The following is a 26,275-nucleotide window of genomic DNA, read 5'->3' as shown; positions in this document are numbered from 1 at the left end:
AAACAGTTTGTGCTGTTCTAGCTTTGCTTTACAAGCCCTGGGGAACACTCCCCAGTGGCAAAGAGAGAGAAGCAAGGGAGATCCTATCTATATATAAACACAGCGAAGCATTTGCAGCTGGTGGTTAAGATACAGCAGTTAAATATTGAAAAATATTTACATGCTCGGCACCAGAGTTTTTCTTTTAAGTGCATTCAGGTACAGGGCCAACCACACACTGCTTCTGGATGCTCCAGCATCAGTGCAGGCAGCCTTAGTCTGCATGCACCTCACATGCTCTCTTGTCCAGGGACGTCTGCAGGAAGATCAGTGATGCTATTTTATCACCAATTTGCATGCCTCCACTTGTTACACCTGGGAGTTACTTCCAGGTAGGCAGAACAATCCAAGATACATCCATGTGAGAAGAGCACAATGTGGAGTACAGAAACACCGGGGTACAGCATAACCATCTATCAACTGAATGTCCGTCCAAGAATGAATGCCAGTGCTCGTTTTAAAAGCAGCCTTGTGGCATAAGGGAGGAAGAAACATCAGTTACTTTCCAAAATACTGACACCGTTCTCAACTTTAGGGATACGGGGAAAATCATCCAGATCAATATTTGTAAAATTTACCAACTTATTCTCTTGAAAATATCTAAATTGTGAGAAAGATCTCATCATATTTCTGGAAGACTTTTCCTGCATGAAATGCAGATAACCTAGAAGCAAAGGTTCCAAAGGCAGCCATCTCCTCAGCCTTTTGCAAGATCAAATTTAGTGTGAGAATACTGATAAGCTGGCATTTGCTCAGACTTGTAGATTTTCCCCCTTCCCCAAAATTGTGCTTTATATTGCCTCCACTGCACGTTTCTCTGTCCCAGATTAGAAGATTGAACACAAAAAAACATGCTGCAGCTTCACGTCTACTGAAACGACACTTGTGAGAGAATCAGGAGATACCACATCCTGTGTGTTCAGTCTGCCTGCAGTGCGCTCAGGTGTTGAGCAATAGCTGCTGGAGAGAAAGGCCAGGCTGTTCATTTTAGGAAGAAGCAAAAAATTAAAAAAAAAATGGAAAGAAAAAGAAGGTAAGCTTCAGAATTTCTCAACAGCATCCACGCACTTCCAAACATCCCATTCAGCCCAGGTGCTGACCACTGCCTACTCACCACTGTCACTCCTCCATCATCTTTATTTGCTTTTAATGTTCATAGATGTGGTACACGATTGCCTGTAAAGTAGCATGGGTATCACCAATGAGGACATGTCTCACAGAGGCCCCATCTGTGAAGAGGCCATGGCCATGTGGAAATGCTATTGCTGAACAAGAAACTACTGAATGGAGCAGAAAATGTATGTGTTGGGAAGGCGCTATTAAGGGATCCAGATGGCATTGAGATGGTGTTAGGAGCAGAGCAGACAGAATTCCAGCAAGTGTGACTAATAGGCATTGGCAAGAACACGAATTTCTTTTGAATTACTGTAACTCTACCCAGTCACTATATCCACAGAAAACATTTAGGATTTACTGGGGCTGTAGTTTGACAGCAGAGTGAAAAAGTTCAGATTTGTTCCAGCTGAAAAGGTCCTTCAGCTGTTGCTGCTTAAGTCTTCGGTGAAGTTTTTTGGTTTTTTTTTTTTTTTTAATAGATTTCTTTTATTTATAAGTTCTGAAATATTAGTTCCCGCACAGCTATCATCTTCTCCCTAAAAGGTGTTAATGCCTAAATGCTCTGTGCTTTGCTATACCCCACAGTACACGAACTCAACAATTTGACCACTTTTTCCTTTCGTAAGATCTGCAGAATATAAACAAATGGAATTTCAGAGGGAGCAGCAAGAAGTGTGAAGAATGACAGCATTAGCACTGGCTTTTATGGTCTCTTCAGAAACAATGATGCTGGGAGAGAGTTTCACATTTAAAGTTATAAAAGGTCTGACGAAAGAGCACTTTGTTCTCCAGAGCAGGAGGAAAAACTGATGAAGTCTTTCAAGCCTCTTGCTGAAAATTTACTTTCCATACTAAAGAAAAAATGAAACAAAAGTATATTTTTAAAAGCTCTCATTCACTCACAAGAGGTGAATACAGATTCAAAGAATTAATATGGATTTTTTTTTTCCCCTTTATGCCTCTCCTTTTGTTTTCAGAAGTTAGCTCCCAACCACAGGGTGTATATGGAAACGCCTGAAGCTCACAGCCCTGCTCTGCAGACTCTTCTTGCTGGCTTCTCCTGGTTTTCCTCTATTTTTCACGTTCCTTCATGACAGCAGCTAACTGAAGTGGCTGGGCCCAGTCCAGAAGAGCAGACACATCGTACTGTAGGTTAATGAGCTTTCAAAGAACACAGTAAACTACAGAAATGGAAATAGCTCTGTCATAAGCTATGGGATTTCTTTCCCCACCAACCAATTTGCAAAGTTTGTACTCTTCTTCCCCATTTTCTGCCAGAACTAATTTCTGGCAACAGTCTGTAGATGAAACAAGAAGCAGTGGAGCTCATGTTGCCAGCTCCAACTTAGCAGCTACATAAAACTGAGTAAACACTTGTGGCCCGATGGCACAGCAGGTGGGCATGCACAGCAGACCCAATCCTTGTGCATAGCGATCTTCTCCTCTGAAGTGTTTCTGTTCTTCCATCACAGCTACTCAGTCGGTCTCCACTGCACACAGGGGGCTCATCCTGTGTCACATGAAGGGCTCTGCCATGGATCACCGAGAATCATTCCTGAACCCCAACGTGGGGGGAAGACAGCGAGTTACCGTGTGCTGCTTTGACAAGGAGCCTCTTCTGTGAAGAGCAAGCTTGGCCCAGGTTCACGTCCAGTGCACAGAAAATGCACAAAATAATGCTGAACCTTTGACTGCTCAAGTCTGGGACCATAAGCAAAAAGGTTTTATTCAGAGTTTGTCCTACAGTGCAGAGAAGCATGTGTGCTGCTGGATGGAGCGTCTGAGTGTGAAAAGAGCAAAGCTGCAATGGTAGCCAAAACATGGAAAAAAGAGCAAGCAATGGCTTACCAGCTTGTGAGCAAGGACTGCTCCAGCTAAAAGAGAACATTTTTTCAGTCATTTACTGTTAGAAACCAAGAGCTGAGCAGTGAAAAGAGTGATTAAAAACAAACAAATGCCTGCTTTTTAGAACAGCTTTGTAGCTAAATGACTAGCATCAAGGCCGGGGACAAGTATTTAAATCAGCTCGTCTACTGTAACAACTAAATGCAATTCAGTAAAAAGCAAAAGCAAAAAACAGCACGGAATGAGATCCAGGGACTGTGGTCTCTGTGCACCCGTAGCCCCAGGAGCACACGGCACTGAACTGGGAAAGGCAAGACAAAATATCACTGCGAAACCAGTCCAGAAGCTCAGCTGCTTTGATTAAACAGCCTTCAGTGTACGGCTCAGGACTGGAAAATAGCTCCACATCATTAATGGCTTTACTGGGAATAGGCTTGTCTTTCTGTCATACTTTGTGAGGAGGCTTTGACACAATTTCATGAAAGGAGAAGAGAGATGAGATTAGCATCAAAGAAATTCTTTTAAAACAAAAGGAGAGAGTGAAAAACATGACCTAGAGGGCTTGAGGGCTACCCATGAGCACACTCTAACACCACAACGCCATAATGAGTGGGTAATTGTGAGTTCCACTTGTGCCTGCTCGGGAAATAGATTTTAATTCAGAACAAAGCCAGACATCTCCATTCTCTGTGCCAAGAGCCTCCAGCAGTACGGAGCGGTCCCAGACCACGTGGCAATCCGGCTGCTCCCCCCTACGCACGCTGTCCCTGAAGCTGCTCCATTAATAGATGGCAAAAAATGCTGTTCAGTGAAGATAAACACTGAGTAATGAGTCTTGGAGGGGGAAACAAAGAGACTGAACGTCTCCCTCCATGAAAGGTGCTGCAGCCCATACCAGCCCAGGGAGGGAGAGACCGAGGAGTTGCTTTAGAAACATTCTGAAAACCTTCAGCTCCCAGAAGACAGCAAACAGGATGCTGGCTTCACTGATAGAGAGGCATAAAATTAATCAGGAACTATGGGTTTAATGTTGCTGCAGAGGTGCTGAATACTTCTGCAACAGCATAAACATCAGGTTTCAGAGGGTCTGCTGCACCTCAAAGGGAAAAGTTGAATGAGCTCAGGTCAAATAAACATCCGCAGTAAGCAAAAGTAGATGGAGACAGGTTTACTCTGTTGAAAAAGGCAAGTTAGAGCATATTATCTTCTACCAGAACTCACATGCATGATGAAATTAAAAAAGGGAGATGTATGCCTTGGGTCTTCAGAACTATTACACCACCTTGAGGGAACTATACTCCAGGAGTGAGTCCTGTGATTAGGTTTATAGCCTTAAAACGTATTGGAAGAGCTTAGCCGAACATGTGTTATTTTCCAATACCTTCCCTCTGCTATGGAACTGGGCTTTCAAAGCCGTAAAACAAGCTCCAGAGGCAAGGCACAAGAGCAAAGTCATAACACGCAGGACAGTAATTTCTGCTTTCTGCAAGATTCTGCTTGCTGCAAAAACCCACTTTCAGTCCTAAGAGGCAGTAACACTTTATAGTGATGGAGCTGAAAATATAAAAGAATTAAGAAGTGAAACTCCAGCCAAAGTCTTACATCAGCTGAGAATAAAAAACTCCTCCTGTCAAGATCTGATTTGCTCAGCTTAAATAAAAGGAACTTTATTAAACATTCAGAAACAGATGAACTTTTCTATGCTCAGTATTTATTGTGTCACCTGGTTTGGAATGGAAGCTGTAAATGCTTTAATAAATACATGGAAAGGTTGTCTAGCTTCCCTGTAGCTTTTGTTAATGCTTGTGTATCCTCTGCTGAAATGCTGTTTTGTAACTTCTCTTTCACTGAATAACAACAGGTACCCCTCAGCCATCTGCAGCAATGCACCAGGGGAAACATCCCTCTTTTATCTCCAGTGCTACATGCACATCAGTATTACAAAAGCTCAATTCTAAACCTCTTTACATACATGCCAACAGACCCTATGTTTACAGTCCAGATTTGGTCAAAATAAGAAAAAAACAGCAGTGCTCTTTCCACAGGGAAGGAATAAAGGGAATAGCAATGCAGGAGCCAGTCTTATGAAGCCAGTCTTATGAGTGCAAGAGACCCCAAATATATTAAAAGAGAAGAGCCAGCAGACTCTCAAAAGATTAAAAAAATAAAGCTTGTAAAGATGTAAATGCAGGAAAAATCAGGGGCTGAGGCTTTCTGCTAATGCTTCACAGCTTTCTTATGTCCATAAGAACAGGCAGGGAAGTAAAAAAGTATGCTCAGGAAAAGAAATACCACTTCAGAAATACAAGGAAAACACGTTCTAATCAAGGTTAGTTGGCTCCTCCCTGAGTAAGAGTGCCTGCATACATAGCATGGCAGCGTAGCATGATGAGGTCTCTTATCTGGTGCTCCACCATAGGACAGCAGTAACATTAGCAGACAGTGAAACTAGCCTGGGCTTTTCCTTCTCCTTAGTCCCTCTGAAAGCTGCTGAACCTTCCAGCTTTCCCCTTGCTTTGCTCACCTGAGTGCATCAACCTCCTCCTTGGTGATGAAGGTACTCTGCTCTGCGGTGCTCTCTCGAGACTTCAGGACCTTCATCTCCACCTCCAGCTGCAAAAGAGAAGAGGTATGAGTTCCTCAGTGCTAATGGGGAAATGGAGACGTGAGGAGAGCAAAGGAAGGAGGAAGGAACCATAACATCTTGCACAGGTCAGACCCCTCTCAGGATACTGACAACTCATGCGTTGAATGCCACAACCTCAGTTAATCCTTCTCCACTCCACGCTCCCTTTTGCCTTTTCCCAACGTTTTCTCTGAGGCAGATGAGGCACAAAAAGTTGATTGTTTTCTACATTGAGCTCCTGTTTCTTTTTTAGAGACTTCCCCCAACCCATCCCTAATGCATAATTGGATGCAGAAAATTATTAGTGTGCTATTAGGAGCTATCTGGCACCCAAGATTAAGTATTGACAGTTCAACCTCATTTAGCATCAATTCCTCCCATAAAGAAACAAACCACAGGATTATGCTGTCTCATCCAGGACAAGGCTGACACACACACACTGAATGGAAGACACAGGGGAATATTACCAGCACTTTCCAATATACATTTCTAGCTCAAGCTGCTCAGGTAGGTCTGGTGGAACAAAGAAGCAATTAAGAGACTTTCTGCCTTTGCACTTGTTTGGGAAGAACCGGCAAGAAAATACTTCAAAATTCACAAACATGAAAACTTCTTACCCAGACTCAACCATCCCCATGTTCTCTGACTGTACCCCTAACCCACCTATCAAGACAAGGCACAGATGATTACATTACTTGTTCCTAGACCTCTCAGAAAGCAACTTACCACAAACTGTAAGTAGAAAAAGTACTTAGAGGACACGCAGCTTCTATTCCAGCACCCTCTCCCAGCTTAGATCTCCTCATGCAGAGTTTGGACCTCCTTGTCCTCTGTCTTTTGCAGCTGATAACTAATTCCTCTCATAAATCCATGGACAAACACTGTATTTTTGCCACACAGAAGAAAAACAATAGCAGTTCAGCCCTAATTAGCGATGCAGAACTTATGACCACAGACAGCTCAATATCAGAGAAATAATTCCCTTGAACGGCACTGATTGGACTGGTAGAGAAAAATCACATTGGAAAGATGAACTTTGTGCAACAGAAGCAAGTTAATAGAAATTCCCCAGTTTCACAACTACTACTCAGCCAGAACTGAAATCCTGACACATTGCCTCTTTGCCCTTCCATATTTGCCAGGAAAGGCAGACAGAACATGGCAGCACTGTTAGCAAGAAAGGGCAGAAAGGGGATGGCTGCATTACTCTCCCTCCCATTTCCAAGGGCATAGCATTGGAGCACTGGAGCAGGTAGAGCTGAGTTTTTGGCTAAATTTCTCTCTGGCACCCCAAATCCCTGCATTCTCCCTTCCCTGTCAAAAGGCATCCTGAAAAAGAAAAAATAAAGCAAGGCCCACCTGCATCATCAAGCTGTACAAATGTTAATGTATATTAGCTGCCTGATAAGATTATCACAGCCAGAAATGCTTCCTTCAATTTTCTGATTACTGAGCTTATCTCTCCCAGCTCAGCCCATCACAGATGGCTGCGGATAAAGCAAGCGCTCCAGATAGTTCAGGAATGTGAATAAAAGGTACCAGCATGAGGAGCAGCCCTCAATTCCACCCTGCTTCTAGCAGGGAAGAACTCATCATATCTCTTGGTTCCCACATCTGCTGAAGGCTGGATGTGTCTGCTATTCGAATTTTCTGCTGCTTTCGGACTGCATTTGAAGATGGAAGGGCTGGTAAATATGTTATTTATCACATTCTAAGCAGGCTCAGCCTTGAGTCCAAGAGCCACCTGCTCACCAACACAAGCAGATAAATCACTGCTGGCTTGCGGGTAGAAGGGGGGTGGAGGGGAAGGGCCAACAAGATGCTGCTGCTGTGAGAAGGGGTCACCTGTGTTTGCTGCACAGAGAGGAGAAATGGAGTGCAAATGGAAAAGGGAGAAGGGAGAGCGAATGCACACATGCTGAAGTGAGTGCTGCAGTGAAATCATCAGTGCACATCTTGCTTGAGATAGAGCAGTGACAAATCCGTGCCAGGTAACGCTCTGTAGCGGCACAGTGAGATTCTGCTGGGTTTGTCAGAGCAAGGAGGGAAGGGCACAGGGCCTGTAATGGTGTTTGAAGCCATTTCTGTGCCCTCCAAATTCTCATGCACCAACACTAGTGGGCTGTAAATCTGATGCCCCTGGGAGAGGTGGGCACAGCGCGAGCATCGTGGCACCAACCAGCCCCAGTGGGGCAGTGCTGCACGGCACTGATTGGAGCTGCTGGAGAGTCTCAGGTTCAGATCAAGGCACAACTTTGTGCCATTACGAATTATTGACATTAAAATCTCATTGACATTAAAATCTCATCTTTTACAAAAAAAAAGAAAGAAAGGCGTAAAACAGCTAAGGTATTAAATATTTCATTTAAAAAACAAAACAAACACCCTGTTGCTTGTTTCTTTCAGTTATTGGGGTTTCAGCAAGGAAAATGTCCCTGCCTGCCAATCTCACATAGAATATTAAAAATGTTATTTATGTCTCTTTCAGGGCAAAAAGAAAGTTGAGATAAGCCAAAGCAGCTTCTTGATGGCATCCAATTCTGCTTTTCTGAAGGCAGCACAGCACAAGCAAAGAGGTCCTCACAGAATAAGGATGAAGAGAACAGCAAAGAGAGCAAAGAATGAGGAATGTGTTGATTGAGCCTTCCTTGTGTGCAGCTGCACCTGCCTGACACGAAGCAGCACACGCTGTGCAGCCCATGGGCAGTGCTGGCACCAGCCTGGCATTGCACAGCCACTGCATCCCCGGGCACACAGGTCTGATGGTCTGCAGCTGAGACAGAAAGTAGAGAAAAAGAAAGCAAAAAAGCAGCAGAATTGAAGGAGGAAATAAACAGCATGGAGGCAGTACAAGCACAAAGCCATACTCTGTGATTTTCAGCTCTGTCTCTTCACTTGTCCTCTTGCTACGGGTGGCAAAGAACAGTCCCAAGAATGGATCCAGTATGGAACAGCCTCTTGTTGTGCTCTATCAGCTTCCAGTCCTGCTCTCTCTCTCGTTTCCCATCCATGCCTTCTGCAGGCTTTTCCCACTTTCTGGACTAATTGAGTCTTGCTGTCTAAACTCCAGTTTTTATCAATAATTTTTTGTAACTGGCTGAGCTAAATTTATTACAAATATCTTAAGTTAGTAGAAACATTTTCCAGTAAAGAGGGAGAAAGGTTGCTTAAATTCCTGCTCATCGCTGTATTTCCCCATTTATTACCAAATAACCCAGATCAGCTCCAGCACTTTAGCTCCTTTAAGCAGCATTGAGAGCAAAGGGAGAACAGGCTGTCCCATACCACTGCATTGCATCTCTTAGGCTGGAAACTGCACAAGAGGGACCTGCAGCCCTTCAGAGCCTCGGGGTTAACAACCCCCATCATCAGCCCCAGTCACTGCCCCATTACACAGAATCTATCAGCAATCTGAAAAGAAGCCAAACTTGTTGTTTTTTTCTTTAAAAAAAAAAAAATAATAATAATAATAAAAAAAATCCGAGTTATCCAAGGTTTTTATGACACTGGAAAGGGCAGAATAATGAGTGGTGTCAGAGTCCACAACTCGTGAATAAAACATGTAAACAGGTACTTAACATTTTGACTATGCAATGTTCTCTTTTCAGAACACACTGGAGCCTCTTGCTCTCATCCTAAATTGATAGCATTTATCCAGAACCTTTTCTCCTCTCTTACTTCACAAGTGTGAATTTCAGCCTAGCTTCATTACTGTCAGTTGAGAACGATCCGGGCACATCTAGTATATAGAATAATTTCAGAATGACCACATACGCAAATAGCCCAAAAGGTCAAATGCAAATATTTTTCCCAAAATAAACACTGTCATGGCTGTTTACCATCTGAGAAGGAGAGGAAAGAAGAACACGGATTTTCATCTAGTGCTTAATTAAATGGAGTCTCTTTCTTCTCTCAGCCCTACTTTCCAACCTGCCTGGACAGGACTTCAAGATGGCGGCTCTCCTCCAAGTGCTAATGACATAGCAAACACCCACAGCACTGCAACAAATGTGCTCCTCTCCAGTCTTCTCTTCTGTACAAACTATTTCAAGATCCTTGAGGTGACAGGAGGAATATAAAACTACAAATTCATCCCCTGACAGCTAGAAGAAACAGAATTTTATTTTAGAGATCAGATTTACTTGGTGTATTTATGGCATTTGTCATTGCTGACCCATATTTGTCCCCTCCCCAGCATGTTCTCTGAGTCTCTGTGACACTACAGACCCACCGTTCCTCCCACTTGACTCCAGCAGGCCTCGGTGCTGATAAAGATGAGCATTTCCAAAGCATCCCACTCACCCACTGCCCACACTCTTCTTCCAATGGGATTTATTACAGATTTAAGCTTCTAAATTAAGTCAGTCACCCTCGTAAACCGTGTTTATGGACTTCTGAATATTAGAACATGCTGTCCAAAATAACGACCAAATCCCTGTGCAGGTGCCATGTTCTAAGCAGTGAAATTCATACAGGGCTCAGTCCAAAGTACTTCAGCTCACTGCTAAAGACAGGATTTGCACGCTGAAAAAAGGGCCAGTTCATTTTCTCACATCGTGTACACGTATTTCATAGAACACATGCTGGAAACATATAGCCATTATTTGAATAATGAGTGCATTTTAGTGAGGGGCTGATACAGCAATCTTATCCTGATGAAGTGTGTCTGCACGTCATTCAGCATTCTTGGAGCTGTAAAAAGCAGGAAATGCTGAATCCATTATAAATGTCTAAAGGTTTAGTTAACAATGGGCTGATGCAACATCCTTTGAAAGGCCTTCCTCAGCAAAAGAGCTGATTTTAAAAGGCAGAGATAAATAGGCACTGAATTGCACAGAGCCAGCGTGGAAAGGTGAATTGAGAGGTTCTGTTTGACTACAAGTCTCAACATAATTTAGCAAGCTATTTAAATACATAAATATTTAAGTGTATGAAAACCAAGCAGATTTGGAAGCGGGTGCTAAAACAGACTAGAGCAGAGAAATAGGGCCCTGAGCGTGACCCACATGCTGTGGTTGGAACGCAGGCACACTCCAGTTCCCCAGGAGCCCATAACCAGTCACTGTAGCAATGTGACTTTCCTTCTCTCCAAAGGATGCACAAGCACTAAGGATATGCTTTTTACCCCTCTTCCCACAGACAAACACGACACGCTTGGTGACCTCCTGATGTCTACAGACTCACAAACGTGGTGTCAGGACAGAAATCCAACATACATAAACACCAGTGAGCTTAATTTGGGTGTCCAGCAATGCTATGAGGCAGCAAAACAGCACGCTGAGCATTTCCATCGATCATTCTGCTCAGCAAAAGCAGCATCAGCTCCTCTAAGCACTCAGGGCTGAAGAGCTGCTCCCTTTCAGTGCCTGCAGAGGAGGAGAACGGAGTCCCACCAGGTTTCTTAATGGAACGCACATTTCTAGTCTTTAACCTGACTTCTTCAAAGAACTAGGACAATATTTGCAAGACAAAATATCACTTGTCTTTCAGAAACAGGCCAAGCACACCAGGTTCATTTCTGGGGGAAATTAATCCTCGGCGCTATTGTAGAACAAAAGCAATAAAACCAAAGAAAATCAGACATTCAATAAAAAGTGTTTCAGAACTACCTATTTCCCTTTTGGTTAAAGCAAAATAATATATCTTCCTTTTTTTTTCCCCTCTTTGAAGACAAAGGCGAGCTACACAAGAGTTGCTGCTCTCTGTGGGTTAGCCAGTCTGTAACAAACTTGGCATGCTTTTATCACTGAGAAGACAGGGCTAGAAGCAACCTTGCAGTAAACAGTACCAAAAACGTACTCATGCATATACATTATTGTAGATACACACAAACTGGGAAATGGACATATGCTGACTTCTGCTTCTCTCCAATACAGTCTGGATTGTGGTTTTTCTCCTCCTGTTGCAGTAAAAAGAGAGCAATTTTTCAAGTTTATACTGAATGTCATTCTATTTCATTTCCAAATATAATCTCCCAGAGAGAAGGTTCACTTGCCCTATTTCCAATCTCTAAAGTTAATTCACAAATTTATATTCCTTTCTCCCACACGCTCTCCTAAATTAAGAGGCGTAATTACTAGGAACGCTTGCTACAAACGAATAAAGTGCCAGGGGAGAAGGAGCTGTCACTGCTGGACGCCGGCAGCAGCCACCCTCCCTTCTTCCATCCCCCAAGGATCCTGCTTAGGAGGCAGTTTCTATCTTTCCCATTAGCAGGGGTAGCTGACACGCAGGAGCCGCGCCAGCCCTCCCTCACCAGCCAGGACAATCGCAGGGAACAAAATTACAGAATTAAGGCCAGGCTGCGGTGCAGCCACCAGGCTGGCAGGGATCACTCCTCCCAGTGCAGCTCTGCCTCTCCCCGACCACCCTGGCAGCAGCAGGTTTCCTTCATGACGGCAAAGGAACTTGGAGCTGCCATCTAAAAATTCAGCCTCAGCCTCATCCCTCTCCTCCCTCCCCGACTCCAGCACCCTCTCAAAAGGAAGATTGATTATTATAATCAGACTCAGCTCTGACACAGCATTTGCATTTTCAAAGCACAGCATAGTCATTAACTAATTCATCTACCCCAAGGGAGCCCTAACGAGCTTTCACCTCTCTCCCCTCTGATTCCCAATCTGCAGGCAGCCTGCAGCTCTTCCTCACACACCTCCCTCCACATTGTGCTGCACCAGCGTGACTTGGTGCAACTCCAAATGGGTCCAGTGAGCCAAACCGAGTCCTGCTGCAAAGGAGCACAGCCCTGCTGGTAGCAGTGAATACAAAGGCACACTGCTCATAGCTGCCTACCTTAAGGATCCCATATGTAGTCACAAAGCTATAGGGTGCTACGGGGAACGGTTTGTGCCGTGTAAAATAAGGCCAAGCACACAGAGGTCCCAAACTTTCCATGACCACGTAAGACCAGCATAAATCATCAGCCTGAGCTGTATGCATTAAGGAAGCATCCTCACATCGTGTCCTCCAAGCCTTGGCATCCCCTACCCACAGCCCGTGCAGGGAGCTGAGGTGCTCACACCCCAAATCCCTCCTCAAACTTTGCCCTAAAACTGCCCCTATCTGACTCCTGCTGCATCCCGAGCTGCAAGCTGCCAGCCCTCCATGTCCTGCCACCTCCCAGCTCTGTCCCTGTCACCTCCCAGCCCAGCTGGCACTCACCCTCTGTGCCCCAGCACAGCTCCACACCCGCAGGTGCTCCGCACAGCAGCACATTATTCTTGATGAGCAATATTGTCTAATTGGAGGTGCTTAACCCATCACTCAGATGATCTTGTTCAAAGACTTCTGTCTGGAATACTTAAAAGAATCAGGAAAATATTTATTTTCTCTCTTGCTTTTTCATCTCCTGCTGCAACACCCCAAGACTCGAGACATGGGATCCCAGGCACAGCAGGGTGAGCACAAGGCTTCTGAATATCCCACGTGGCACAACGCTGGGGGCCCTCTGTGCCCACAGATGGCACTGACACAACCACAGTGGGTCAGGATGGAGCCTACCCAGCGTGCAGAAGGAGCACCCTGCCTGGGGCTCAGTCTGCAGGCAGCTGCCATGGCCACCAGCACAGCACATCAGCAGCACATCACCCATGTCACCACACATCGTGTGAGTGCCACCATACAACTGCTTGGATGTTTTTCTTTTCTTGAGCTTTCTTCCTCAATTCATGCTGTATTTCTTTCTTTTCTGCGCTCTGGGATGGGTGTGAAATAGAATCATGGGATAACCTGGCCTGGAGGAGACCCACAAGGATCATCAAGTGAAGTCCTGGCTCACACAGAGCTACCTAAAAGTTAGACCATATATCTGAAAAGGCTGGAAACAGGCATCACTGAACATCTCATGAGGATGTGAGCTGGTTCAGAGATTAACAAAGCCCGACAGTCCAAGGGAAAGGGAAGCAAATATCCTGAGCAAAAGACCCACAGTGAAAAAGAAGTGGACAGTGGTTTAAACCCACGGATTTACTCATGGTGATGCAATTACAGATTTCAACTCTCTGCTCCAAAAGAAGGAATGAACGCAGGTCCTCTCCCCACTGCTGCAGTTCCCAGGCCCACAAACCAGTCACTGCCACACGACACCCAAAAATCCATGGTAGCTCAGACCCCTCCACTCATTCATTTCCATGTCTGTTCAGCTCAGAGCCTTTCTGCTGTTATCAGCCTCACTCCACCACCTCCACTACCCTGCAGACGACTCTCCTTTAATTACTACCAGAAGTTCCTCCCAGCAGGGAGAGCAAAACAGATGGTGTCCGCTGAGAGCAGGAAACTCCAGAATAACTAGCCTGAACTGGCTGACACCTCCTACCTGTTAGAGCACCAGGCACAGGGTAAAAAACATTTAGGGAACTTCCAAGGTTTCAACACTGAACATACTGGAACCTCATCCAGTGGCACTGCTGCGATGGAGATGGCTGTTCTCAGGGCAAACAAGAAGTTGGAACTTTCGCCAGAAGCAAATCTTCTTGCAGCCATAACTCAGAGGCAAAGCAACACATAAGCCTGAAAGACATTGTACCTCCTCCACACGAAGTCTGAATAGTGCTTGTTTCCTGAAAATATACCTTTGAGCAGTATCTGGAGCATTCAGTCAAGAAATGCTCATGAAACAGTAGCTGTAATCCCACCTCTCCCTCCTCCCCATCAGTTTCCTTGTTGAAAAATCATCACATAATGAACAGTCAGAGAAGAACCTACGCATTTCAACCAACCACCTAGGAAGAAGATCAAAGAGGAAAGGAAAGAGGAATCGAACATCCATTTTTGTTCCTTCGTCTCCTAACCTAAATACAGCAGAATCAATCTCTGCTGAATGCTGAGAGCAAAGGAGCCTTCACTGAGTGCTAGGCTGCAAAATTGAACGTAATCCTCTTGTTCCAGCTCCCATGGAACAACCCACAGCCTGTACTTCAATGCTTTAATGAACAGCTCCAACTCCACGCTGCAGTTTGCAGGCATATCTCTGCAGAGAGAGGGTGGGTGAGGGGACCCCCGGGGCTTCACACTGCAATGAATGCACAGGGATGGGCAGCACGAGGATGGGGACACAGCCAGCACTGAGGGAAATGGGGAGATCTAGTGACAGAGCCTTCAGCAGCCTTCCAGAAAGCAGCAGACGCTTAGAGGAGCCTTGTTGCCAAACTCTTCCTGAAGCACAGACTAAGAAGAGCAGATTTAAGAGCATTCAAATGTTTCCAGCTAAATGACCCATGATGTGGACCTCCTGCCACAACACGCAGCAGGCTTTTAATGTGTAAGAAGTGGGAAATCTCTCTCCCTGGGCAAAATAGCAAAGGTTACAGTGCCTGCCAAGATTGCTCTGCCCATTTCAGCCTCTTGGGATTATGCCTGTGTTCTCCTTCAGTTGCCAGCGAGCAATCAAAGAACAAAAAGCAAAAATCAATTCCCTCTCAAACAACGTATGTTCAGTTCTGGTGCCAGAATAGAAACCTGGCATTTTAACCTTTGGTGAACATGTTCCTGCTGCCACCAACAGTAAGCTCCGACACTTTGCTCGGAGGGAAGGGAAGGTGTAATAGATGTGCTGGGGATGACATTAGCACCGAGTACACCATCAACAGGACAGGACCTGGCAGGAGCTTGATTTTATACAGCCAGTCTTTAGAGGTTAATGAAATATTCATAAATAAGTTAAAATTCTCCTGACAAGCTAGATCCTGTAGTACAACAAAGAGTTGTCAGCCTCAATTAAGCGATTCCAAAAAGGCAGGGCTGTGCCATTCATTATTTACCAAGAGGTCACAGGAAGAATTCTGCTCTATGATCTCCATGTCTCTGTGGATAAATTAGGCTTCACAGCTCCTGCTGGAGGACTCGGCTGCCCTGACAGAACCCCCCACCAGTCCCACCCACCTCCAACAGCCAACGGCAAAAACCACCAGGAACTCTTCTAAGGACACACGGATGCACAGAGATCGAAAGCAAAACAAATAGTGCAGCGAGCTGATTAGGCTGTCAGTGCAAGGACTAAGGCAGCCTTGAAACAAAGTCTGCAAGCTTCTACCTCACTCTTGGTACACATAAACCCAGCCCTGGGCAAGAAGAAAAGCACGCAGCTGTCTCTGATCCGTGGGTACATCCACTGAGCATGCACTCAGTGCCCCATAAATCCTGCAGCTGGCACTGCTGTGGATGAGCTGTGCCTGCAGAATTGCCTCTCCCCACTCAGACCTCTCTGTCTGGCTTATTTTGGAGGAGCTACAACCCCAGGGCTGTGGAAGCAGGAGGAAAGCAGTTTCCTTGCTTGCCACAAGCAAGATGGAGACTAAGGATTACTTTGTCTCATCCAAACATGACTGTTCCAAGTCTTCCTTTCTTTTCCTGCACTGCACAAACAGCACACGTTCCTCATACAGCTCCTCCAAGATGCCTTTGAGGTGAGGCAGAAGAAAGGGGCAGAAACTGCTGAATCTCAGAGCAGCCAGCAGCTCTCACCTGATTTTCCCCCAGCTCAACATGAGTCTGAGGTTGCCCATCAATTTCATGTGATGGTGAATGAAGCCTGGAAAAGCACAGTATTTACATGCCCGTTAATTATGCCTTTTGTATCTTACGGCTGTGCCTGCTATAATAAGGCCTCTGACAACATCCCTGTCCCACTGGTTTTATTTCACCCAGTGTATCTCAGTGTAACTCACTCTGCAGTGACACCAACGAACAGGACTGCTCTAATCACAGCACAGCACTGCCCCCTGCTCAGGAAAATGATCCGTTTTCCTCTTCCGCTCCAACAACTGAAGATAAAAAGAAAATATTCCCTGGTGCTTTATTTTCACCCTTAGTCCCTATTCCTGTTACAGCCCCACAATGCAAAGGTGAGAGCATTAGCTCAGCTCTGAGCCGAGCAGTGCTCACTAATTATCACCCTCCTTACCGAAAGCATGTGCTGGTGCAGCTCAGGGTGAGGGGCACACACCCCTACAGGTTCCTGTGCTTCTCCCACTGCTGTGTGGAAGACTTCTAAGCTTAAGACAGCTGTTACCATCTTCAAAACAAAACAAAAGCAGGCCTGTTGGAACTGACCGGTGCTGCCGAGTCCCATAAAACTTGAACGCTAATGGATCCAACAGCAGGTTCATTTGTGTAATGGGACTTTTAAACAGACTGTTTATTTCTTTTTAATTTGAAGCGAATGGACTGCTTGATCCCATGTGCCAGGCTTGAGATAAACCTCAAGAATTGACCGAGTCTCTCTTTCCAACCTAATTATAATCACAATTAGATATCCACATGCAAAGGTTAGCGTGCCTATCACCTCTCTGGTCTGTAGGCAGTTGGGCAGCACTCATCTACTGCCATCCCACTGCGCCCACAGCTCTGCTTTGCAGCTGACATTGCCACAGCTTTGTGTGTTGGGCACAAATTTTACAGAGTGGAACACGCAGCACACAACCAACCACAGCCATTCATCACCTCCTATACTAAGAGAGGAGGAGAAATTCTGCCTCTGCTCCTCGAAGCTCACTGTATTCCTGCATCGTGGGGAACAAGGAGGACTAATGTTAATGTACTTGTTTACAACAAGCACTTGAGAGCTCTCGTGTAGGAAAAGAGCTATTCTGAGCTCTCTGTTCAGCACAGGCAGATTCATGGTGCAATGGATGCTCTGGTGCTTCTGCAGCACCCACTGCTGAAACATCACCTGGAATGATGCGACTGCACTGGCTGCTGGTCTTTGAAAGAAGTAAAATAAAATGACAAGAGGTTTAAAGACAGCTGTAAGATTCCAGAGCAGGCTGAGGAGCCTGTTCTAAGGGAACACTGGAAGAGCTTGATTTGTTTAACCTGGGCAAGTGAAATGCTGGGAGAGAACAACTGTTCTCTATAAATACATCACAGCATAAATATGAGGGAGGAAAAACAGTCACTGTAGTTTAAGAAGAATATTAACACATACAAAAAAGGATATTAACTGCACATATATTTTCAGCTAGAACTGAGAAAATTTCTAGCTGTCAGGGTAGGCTTTCAGTGATAGTAATGGGACAAATAAGCTAAGTATTTTCAAGACAAGCTTGATAAATTTATGAACTAAACTGTATGCTGCAATTGCCTCAGTTGCCAAAGAATCAGATTTTGTCACCTAGAGAGTTCTTTTCCAGTCTTCTCTTACTACATCGTTCCATTCTGAATCAGTGTTTTGCTGCTTCTTTATAACCAGATTGGCGTTTTTCCAATCTGATTTGAAAACTGGGTATTTCCCTAAAAATGCCTCACTAAAAAACTGCTGCCGTGTTCATGCTGCTGCTCAGCTGAATGACACACTGTCCATCCGGCCCAGGCTGCTGCTCTCATGTAAGGTGCTAGTATAACAGCTGTCAAGTGCTGGGGAGGTTTGCTGTCAGTTTGCTAAATCAATTTGGAAACCATGAAAGAGATTTTTGATAGATGGAGAATTTCTGCACCGATCGGTCACCTGCCTTCCCTCCCATCCTGCTGGTTCTGTATACATCCTGGCAAAGCCTCATTTCTGTTCGTGATCAATGTGGCTGGGTACTCTAATTCCACATTTAATTCCACCTACTGTAGATAATATGGAGAATTAACATCTCTGTCAATGAGCACCAGTTTTGTCATTCTTGTGTCTTGCCTGTTCCATTTCTTGCTTTCTGTTTAATAGCTGTTAAACAAGAATTATATTAGCTACATTACCTAATCACCCAGGGCAGATCTCCTATACTGAAGTTCACTTCTTTCCTGTTACCATCTGAAAAGTTTGTAAATTAAAAAAAAAAAAAATTAAAAAATTGAACTTCGTTTAGTATTTCTCTTAAGTATAAAAAATCAGTTCTTGATGCTCTGGAGGTCTGATGCAACCACTAGGAAGTGAAGTCTTTCAATAGCAACTGAAATGTTCTATGACCTGTGTGCATTTCTTGTGCCTTATGCATCGATGCCAGTTGTGATGTTCCCAGACTCTTTCTGCAGTCTCTCCATGCTGCTCTCCAGTTAGCAGCCCGTTCCCAGCCACATCACACCGTGTCCTCTGAGCAGATTTATTCCATCTGTCCTCCTTACAGTCTTCATTATTTCTCTGATAAGCATCAATGTAGCTAGTCACTGACATTTAAGTTAATCCCAACACCACGATTTCAGACTGAACACACGATTTGGCTCCTTAACTATTCCTGACCTGCTGCCCTTAAATAAAGGTCTCCTGTTCCTTGCAGAGGGTTAGCAAACACATCCACTTAAGGCAAGGGGAACTCGCTGTTTTCATTTTGAGAGGTCTTTATTTCTTCTGTAAGGACACTCAATTTATGCCATTCATTTTGTGATGACTTTCCCTCCCACCCCGCAAAGCAATTCTCATTCTTATAGCCATCCTTTTTAATCTGCTGGAGGATGAAATATCATTTGGTCCAATGAGCAGTCTATAGATTTCAGAGTCCACCTGAGTCAAGCTGCTTTCTGAAGATGAAAGCCAACGATAGCCAGAGCACCTCTGGGCAATGAAAATACATGTGATACTTCTATAATACCAGGCTCGCTTCCCTCAGGGATTAATCACGGGAAAAAAATCTTGACATTAATGCCCTATGCTACAGAACCAGACTGAAAGAAAGTGTGAGACCAGGGATCATAGTGGTAGCTCAGATGGTAAGCTTGAGCCAGTTTTCTCCTGGCCATACGGAGAGATGAAAAAGGCAAATGAAAATTAGAAAAAGCAACTATCTTCTGCTTCCCTCCTCCAGGGCAAGAAAGAAAACCAATATGAAAGAGGAAAGCATTTTTCATAAATAATACTTGAGTACCAGTGAAGCTAGCCCCTAGCTCTGCGCCCACAGAGCACTAAACCAGCATACCATAAGAACCAAGATCCTGTGACCACAGGCAGGCAGCCATAGGTGCAGATGCCACATGGAACCTCCCAGTGCATCCTGCAGAGAAAGTTATCTGAGCACTACCCTTGGGAGAGAAAACTTCCAGTGCTGCCAACATTGCCAGCAAGTGCACATATTTACACAAAATAAAGAACTGAGCTTAGGAACCAAAACAGATTCACAACGGCAATAAATAAAAAATAAACATTATTTCAGCCAAATAGAAAAGGAGAAAATCCTCAAACCTGAGAGACAGCTACATCATGTGAGCTGTGACCCTGATATGTACCAGCTCTCAGAAGAACACACAGGTACTGCTCCCTCCTAACAGGAAGGCACTCAAACTGAGCATAAAGAAAAATAAATAAGTGAAGGGTCGCAAAGAGAGAAAAATCAAAGTTTCATTCTTATAATTACACAGCACAATGATAAGGGTAATTTTTCTTAAATCGGAAAATGAATTTGAGGTTCAGATTCCCTGAAGGATATAAAATATTAGAGGATTTTTTATGGTTGTAATCACAAACTCATTTCTCCAGCCACTACTGGCCGTGTCTAATTAGGGTAAGGTATGTTAATGATAGAGCGGCACAGCCCAGAGACGGCTTCAGTTGCAATATTAATTGCATTTAGGGAAAGAAGCATGAATTGTGCTTATACAAGCTAATTAGTACGGGTTTGCTAATTAATACTGGAAAGTCAAACTGCCTTTGTCTTGTCAACTGCAATTAGCTGAAGACATTTAAATTTCTTTTCTTCCTTTTTTATTTTTCCTACTAGTAGTCAACTCGTATTCAGCAGCTAAGCAATGAAATCGTGTGCTGGAGTACTCCATGGCAATGAGCACAGCAAGGCCATCCCTCCTGAGGCACAGCCCTGTCCTAGCACAGAGTCCCCTACAGCACACACTGCTGCCTTATATCGTCCCTATGGACACAATGACCTGAAACTGGGACCTTTTGTCCCATGGGCACAGACCATCCAGATCCCATCTTATCGAGGCCACAATCCTAACAGATTACGACACATTTTACATCTAAATATAGCTATGTGAAAAAAGATCTACCAGGGCATCGATGATGAAACCCCAGAACGCTCATCAATGAGATCCAGCCAGAGAGTTCACTGGTCCTAGAACAAACTGCATCCTTCACAGTGCTTTGGGGGAGGTGAGAAAGTCATTAGCACTCTTCAGCGCGGCAGCAGGGATGTCAGCTCTACAGAGCTTTATCCCCAAAGCATCCCAAAGACTGTACGATAGCACCTGACAGGCTTTTTTCTCTTTGCCTAGCAGCCACAGGCCTGTTTGCAGAATGGCTCATGAAAAGCAATATTCAGCACCTGGAGCAGGCAGACTTCTCTGCATCCTCCCAGCCAGGAGGCTTAGCATCAACCTAACAAGAAATGGATCACAGGTGAAAACCTGGGGGAGAGGTGAAAAGAAAGGATAAGAAACCAAATTAGGGAAATGATTGCTGAAGCACCAGCTTTAACTGAGCCTGCAAATAAGGCTGTCCAGGTGAGGGGCTGATCTGGAGGGAGGGAAAAAAAAAAAAAAAAGGAAAAAAAAAAAAACAAGGGAAGAACTTCTTGTTCAGTGGCAGGGAGGAGAGCGGAGCTGAAGGGATAATTGCTGGAGCCTGTGGGCAGGTGGAGAGCAGGACAGGCCCATCCAAAGGGGACAGACCTCTGCCACCTCACGCTGCAGGAAATAAGAAGTGACATCTTCCCCTACCAGGGAGGTTTCAGTGGGGGATGGAGGAGAACTGTCTACCCTCAGTGAAAAGGAGGAACAAGACTGCCAGGTTTTAACTCTAAAGGGAAAAGGAGGAAACACGACAATTTTCTTACAATTACTGAACAAAAATCAAAATGCAGAACAAAGCCCACACCCCAAAACCTGCAATCCATACCTAAAGCACTACAGAATACAGCCTATTCATGTGAGATTGATGTAAGCTTTCCGAGAAAGATCGCAAGTCCTGAAGTTTTCCACCAAGCAACCCTTGGGAATAGGTGCTGAACACTGCCTGCCTCTTTCTTCTCTGCTGATGGATGATGCACAAGGCCAATTAATGCCTTAACACTGTAAGTTCCAATCCCTCCAACTCTACCAACTTGTTTAATACTACAAGCTTCTGAAGGCAAACAAGTAACTCAAAATCCAGGCTTTGCAAGTCAGAAAGGAAATATTTGATTTTTTTTTTTTTAAATGCACATCAAACATAACAGCACATTTATCCGCTGGTACGTCCAGTGAGGACAATACAAAGTTGACTGCATAGAATTTAGAACTGCAGCAAGGCAGCATGTAACGAGATCAGACGGTAAATAGGATTAATTCAGTCTTCTTTGGAAGTATCAGTTCTGAGCTATGTCACCACAGAGAGTGATGGAGCATGGAAAAACATACAAATGTTTGCCCTCAATAAAAGATCAACTCAGAATCTGAATCAATTACTGCTCCCATGATAGAAAATGTGATGTTGAAACAGCAAGGAGGACCACAGCCAAATAATAACTGAGAAACTACGAGATGTATGACAATCTGCTACTCGTATGGAAGGGCACACCACTTGTGGCTTCTACTGCTTTTGGTCCTTGAGGGAGCTACCAATAAAACAGACAAAACCAGCAGAAAATTAACACACGTTATAATAAACTAGTCTGTGGTAATTGTTGCATCTCATCTGCTCGTCCTTTGCACACTTGAGACTGGATCAGAGGTCCCCAAAGAAAGGAGTTAATTCAGTGTGAAGTGAAATGCTTCCTTCTGATCTTAAATAGTAACCAAAGAAAAACTGCCAAAAGAAGGGTGGCAAATCAGCAGATCTCATCCAACGCTTGTTGCAGGTAAATGAAGGGACAAGCAGTGCCACAACTGCTAACAATAATACAAACTCTTTAAGAGTTCGATTGCTGTCCAGATCCAAATATTTGGAACTGATCCACAGTTCAAAGGCACTGAACTTTGCATACGTTACTGCTCTGTAAAACATCAAGAAAACAATAATAATAAATGAATAAAAAAAAAAGAACACCACTTACCATCTCTGCTCTTTGCTTCTGATTTCCCACTTCTTCCAGAACTTGAGACATCTGAACCTTCGAGACAAAAAATAAAAAGAAAACAAAATTTAGGACATTTCAGGGCATTTTGATTTGACATCCTCCTTCCCACTCCCAACCAAAAACACCAAAAGCAACATGATTTTCACTGCATTGAAAAAGGAATTCTAAGTAGAGGGTCTTGATATACCCTCTCAGTATCCCATTATGAAAGGTGACTGCCCCAAAGAGCCTACATTACACCAAAAAGAACAGGTTCGTTGTGGAGAGGAAACCCACTGGGCTCTCCATCCCAGATTCCCACACCACAGCCTGGTCTGAGAACTGAGCTTCCTTCCTGCTCCTTCCAAAGAAACTTTAGAGAAAGAAGGTGCTCACTGCACAACTGACAGGAGAGATGAGTGTAAAGACAACTTCACACAAAATACCTTGTTGAAGACTTTTGGGTCAAGTAGTTGATTTTAGCAGTCTCTAAAATTGTGGTAGAACACCAGAAAAAGCCTCTCTGCAGCATAACCCAACTGAACACCCATGAGAACACGTCCCGGTGCAAGGGTTTGTTTTTCCCTTTTTTAATAGGAAGTTCGAAATTCAAAGGATGTCAAACCAGAGTGGAAACATCTTACATTATCTCCGTATTATTTCTAGAGAAATGGGAACCATGACTCATAGGAGGAGCTTTCCAAGATTTTGTTTATGTGGAAGGATTTAGAAAGGAGATATTTTGGAGATGGCTGCGAGGAGCCGCGTTTCCTCCTTCAGTGCAAATTCTTGCCGTGTCTTCTCCTTCACAGCGCTGCAATCTGCATTCCTCTGCTTAGCAGAAAGCCCAAAAAATAGACACAACCAATGACAGAGAAGCTAATTTAAACAAGAGAAACAAACACAAGTGCGGGGAAAAAAACAACTTTCCTGCAAACTAATTCATGTAATTTCAGGCAGATATTCATTAAAACCCTCCAGAGCCCCTCTAACAATCTCTCTCCACACACAAAATGGGTCTTTTGAGTACTACATCCAAATCAGAAGCAAACAGCACGCAGTTTATTACAACGAAAAGGAGAACACTGAGCTTTGCAGGCTAACGGCACTGAAATGCAGGCAAATAAAACACTGCATTCTTAGGGTTCAGCACAGCATAAGGTTAATTTTGCAAACAAACAACCAAGGAGCTCAAGACTGCTCTGGCCACAAAGCTCAATGGAAATGGAAAAAAAAAAACATTTTCTTGCTGTGAGGGGCATGGGAAGATGTGACATTACTTAAGAAACAGACACTCAAATAGGATGAAAGGGGTTTTAATAGAAGCCTGGGACCTGGTACAGGGAAATGAAACACACTCATTAAACACTGCGGGAGATGCCAGTCCCAACCAAACACAGAGTGCGTGTATGAGCAAGAAAGAAGGAAAAATGAAATTATCACCAAGTTGGATGCTGAAACATCAAGAAACTGTACATTTCCAGACACCTGGGAAAGATCTTTTTTTCCCACTAATACTTAATCAGGCAGAATTACACCAGCAGGTTGGAGCCAGGAGAGAATCACATGGCAAAGAATTAGAAAACCTCCTCCCAGAGATGTTATTTATGAGAGAAGTTAGCATAGACTTTGTCCAACACCCCGGGACTGACAGAGAATTTTTGATTTAGAAAAAAAGGAACTTTTCTGTATTTTCATTAGCTTTATCTAAGTGAAGTTGTACGTGACCTTTAAATGGAAAAAACAGCTCTAAATGAGATGCAAAGAAACACAAAGAATTACATATGTGCTTCCTGTACTTATCACTCATATAACCCTCAGTTTGAGGGTCATTTCTCCATTCCATCTCCTGCTGGGCAGCACAGGGGTCTGTAATACTGTGGGGTGATTCAGAGTGGAAGAGGGCAGGTCAGTCAGTTGTCCCTTTGGGAGAAGGCTGCAAAAACTTTTGGACAGGAAAGAAATGATACAAAAGATAAGAGTGCAAGAAGGAAATATTCCATAATTTATTTGGTATACGTCTTGGAGAAAATAACCAAATACAAGCCTGTCACATTGTTATGCCAGTAGAGACCTACAGGCAAACCTGGACAGCAAGTTCAAAGCTGCAGCTTTATAACAGCAGATCAATACAATTTGGAGGAGCGATCGGATAGGAATTAAATCAGAGTAGGTTTTCTTCATTGCGTTCATTTCTAGGCAGCTCATCTCAAAGGCAGCAAGCAGCCGAACTAGTGGGAATCCAGAGAACAGCAAGCCAGCTCACTAGATTGCCAGAAGAAATTATTTATGAAGATTAAAAGATTCTTAACTGTACGGTTTGGTTACAGCTCTCACAGAAGAGCAAAAGGGACATATTTTATGGATTGTGAGCCATTACAACGTGATGGAGGGCTGGGAAAGAGGAGGTCCTTCCAGCAGAACTGCTCCTGGGAGCACAGGGCGCAGCCCCACCTCACTGGGGCCCCTGTGCTGCTCCCCTCTGGCTGTGCAACAGATGATCTGAATGCTTTATCACATCCAGTTTGTAAACATTAGCCCTACCCCAGACTTTTTATTAGCTTAAATCAAATATTGAACCTAGCTCAGCTGTTAGAGGACAGCTGCTTGCAAAGTGATTCACTGCCATATTCCTACTAGGCCACAAGAAAATACAACCTAATCACCAGCAGCATGACAGATGCACACATTTTTAATTATGAAGAAGAAATTAGGCTCTGAACTTCTCCCCACATCTCACTTAATCAGAGTGCTTTGGTGGAGCTGCCAGCAGTGCAGCACTGGGAGGCAGGAGCTGCAGAGGGCTCTGGCACGGCACACAGCATCGTCACTTCGGATGTTTGCTGGGCAGCCTTGGAAGGGCCTGAAAGAAATATTGCTACACTGCATCTGATCATTTATATTTTCAGGAAGGAAGTGTTGGATTTCTTGTTTCCCTTGTAGCCAGGGTAGGTGTGAGTGGGGAGCTGCAAGCGGGTGGAAAGGGAGGAGGCACGGAGAACCCCCCACTCCAGGAGCATCCCCTCCCCAGCAGGTATGGGGCTGGTACCCACAGCAGTGCTGGAGCACTTTGCCAGCCCCATCTCAGAGCTTTTAGCTTGAACATATCCACCTCGGTGCCTTGGGAATCTCTCAGTAGGAAAGACTTGTGATGCATTTTCACAATATGCACTGAAGTTATCTTAAAGCTCTGAGGAAATTTTTATTACTTAATACCCATGTTAAATTCCCACAGATCGCTGAGCTCAAGCATTAAGAAATCTGATAAGCAAACAGATGCTGAGTTTAAGAATCAAATATACAAATACATGTAAAGCCCAATTTGCCCACTGAAGGCGGCATAAACAGGTAAAGAAAACCAAATAAGTAGCAAAAGCAGGAAAAAAAATCCTCTCAAGTATTCAGTCAATTACTTTAAGCCCACGGAAAAAAGCGTTTGTCAACTCCAAACATTCATCTTACATGACAACGCCGTCTAATCTACTGTCAGCACTCCTGTCATCCTCATAGGAGAGCAGTGGGGAAGGACAGATAACCTGTGCTCCCACCTGCTGTGATACAGTGCTGGGCTGCAAGGGGCAGGAGCAGTTTCCAAGGCGAGGAACTGATCTGGCTCCCAAGGAGACATTTCTGAATTGCTTAGCTTGCTTCCCTTCATCAATAATTAATCTCCTATACCTTCCCACTGTAATTATTTCCATCGTATTTCATAGCTCAAATGCAAACGGGAAGGCAGCACAACAGCAGG

At 44.3% G+C, this 26,275-nt stretch overlaps 1 protein-coding gene across 14 annotated transcripts in view; it reads right to left on the bottom strand.

Annotated features, from left to right (window-relative positions):
- Positions 1-26,275, bottom strand: part of MAD1L1 (mitotic arrest deficient 1 like 1) — a 322,269-nt gene that overhangs the window by 149,337 nt on the left and 146,657 nt on the right. For all 14 annotated transcript variants that reach the window (XR_016471691.1, XR_016471690.1, XM_090151560.1 and 11 more), the window contains exons 13-14: positions 22,525-22,581; positions 5,525-5,613 (exon numbers count right to left, since the gene is read on the bottom strand). Coding sequence is in view for 12 of the 14 variants with exons in the window: in XM_090151560.1 (XP_090007686.1) it covers positions 5,525-5,613; positions 22,525-22,581 (146 nt within the window). In the remaining 2 variants the exon portion in view is untranslated. The remainder of the gene's footprint in view (positions 1-5,524; positions 5,614-22,524; positions 22,582-26,275) is intronic.

Source organism: Phasianus colchicus, chromosome 16 (genome assembly GCF_987193195.1).
Source record: "Phasianus colchicus chromosome 16, bPhaCol1.hap1.1, whole genome shotgun sequence".
Lineage (NCBI taxonomy): Eukaryota > Metazoa > Chordata > Aves > Galliformes > Phasianidae > Phasianus > Phasianus colchicus.
This window is presented reverse-complemented; position numbering and strand designations above follow the sequence as displayed.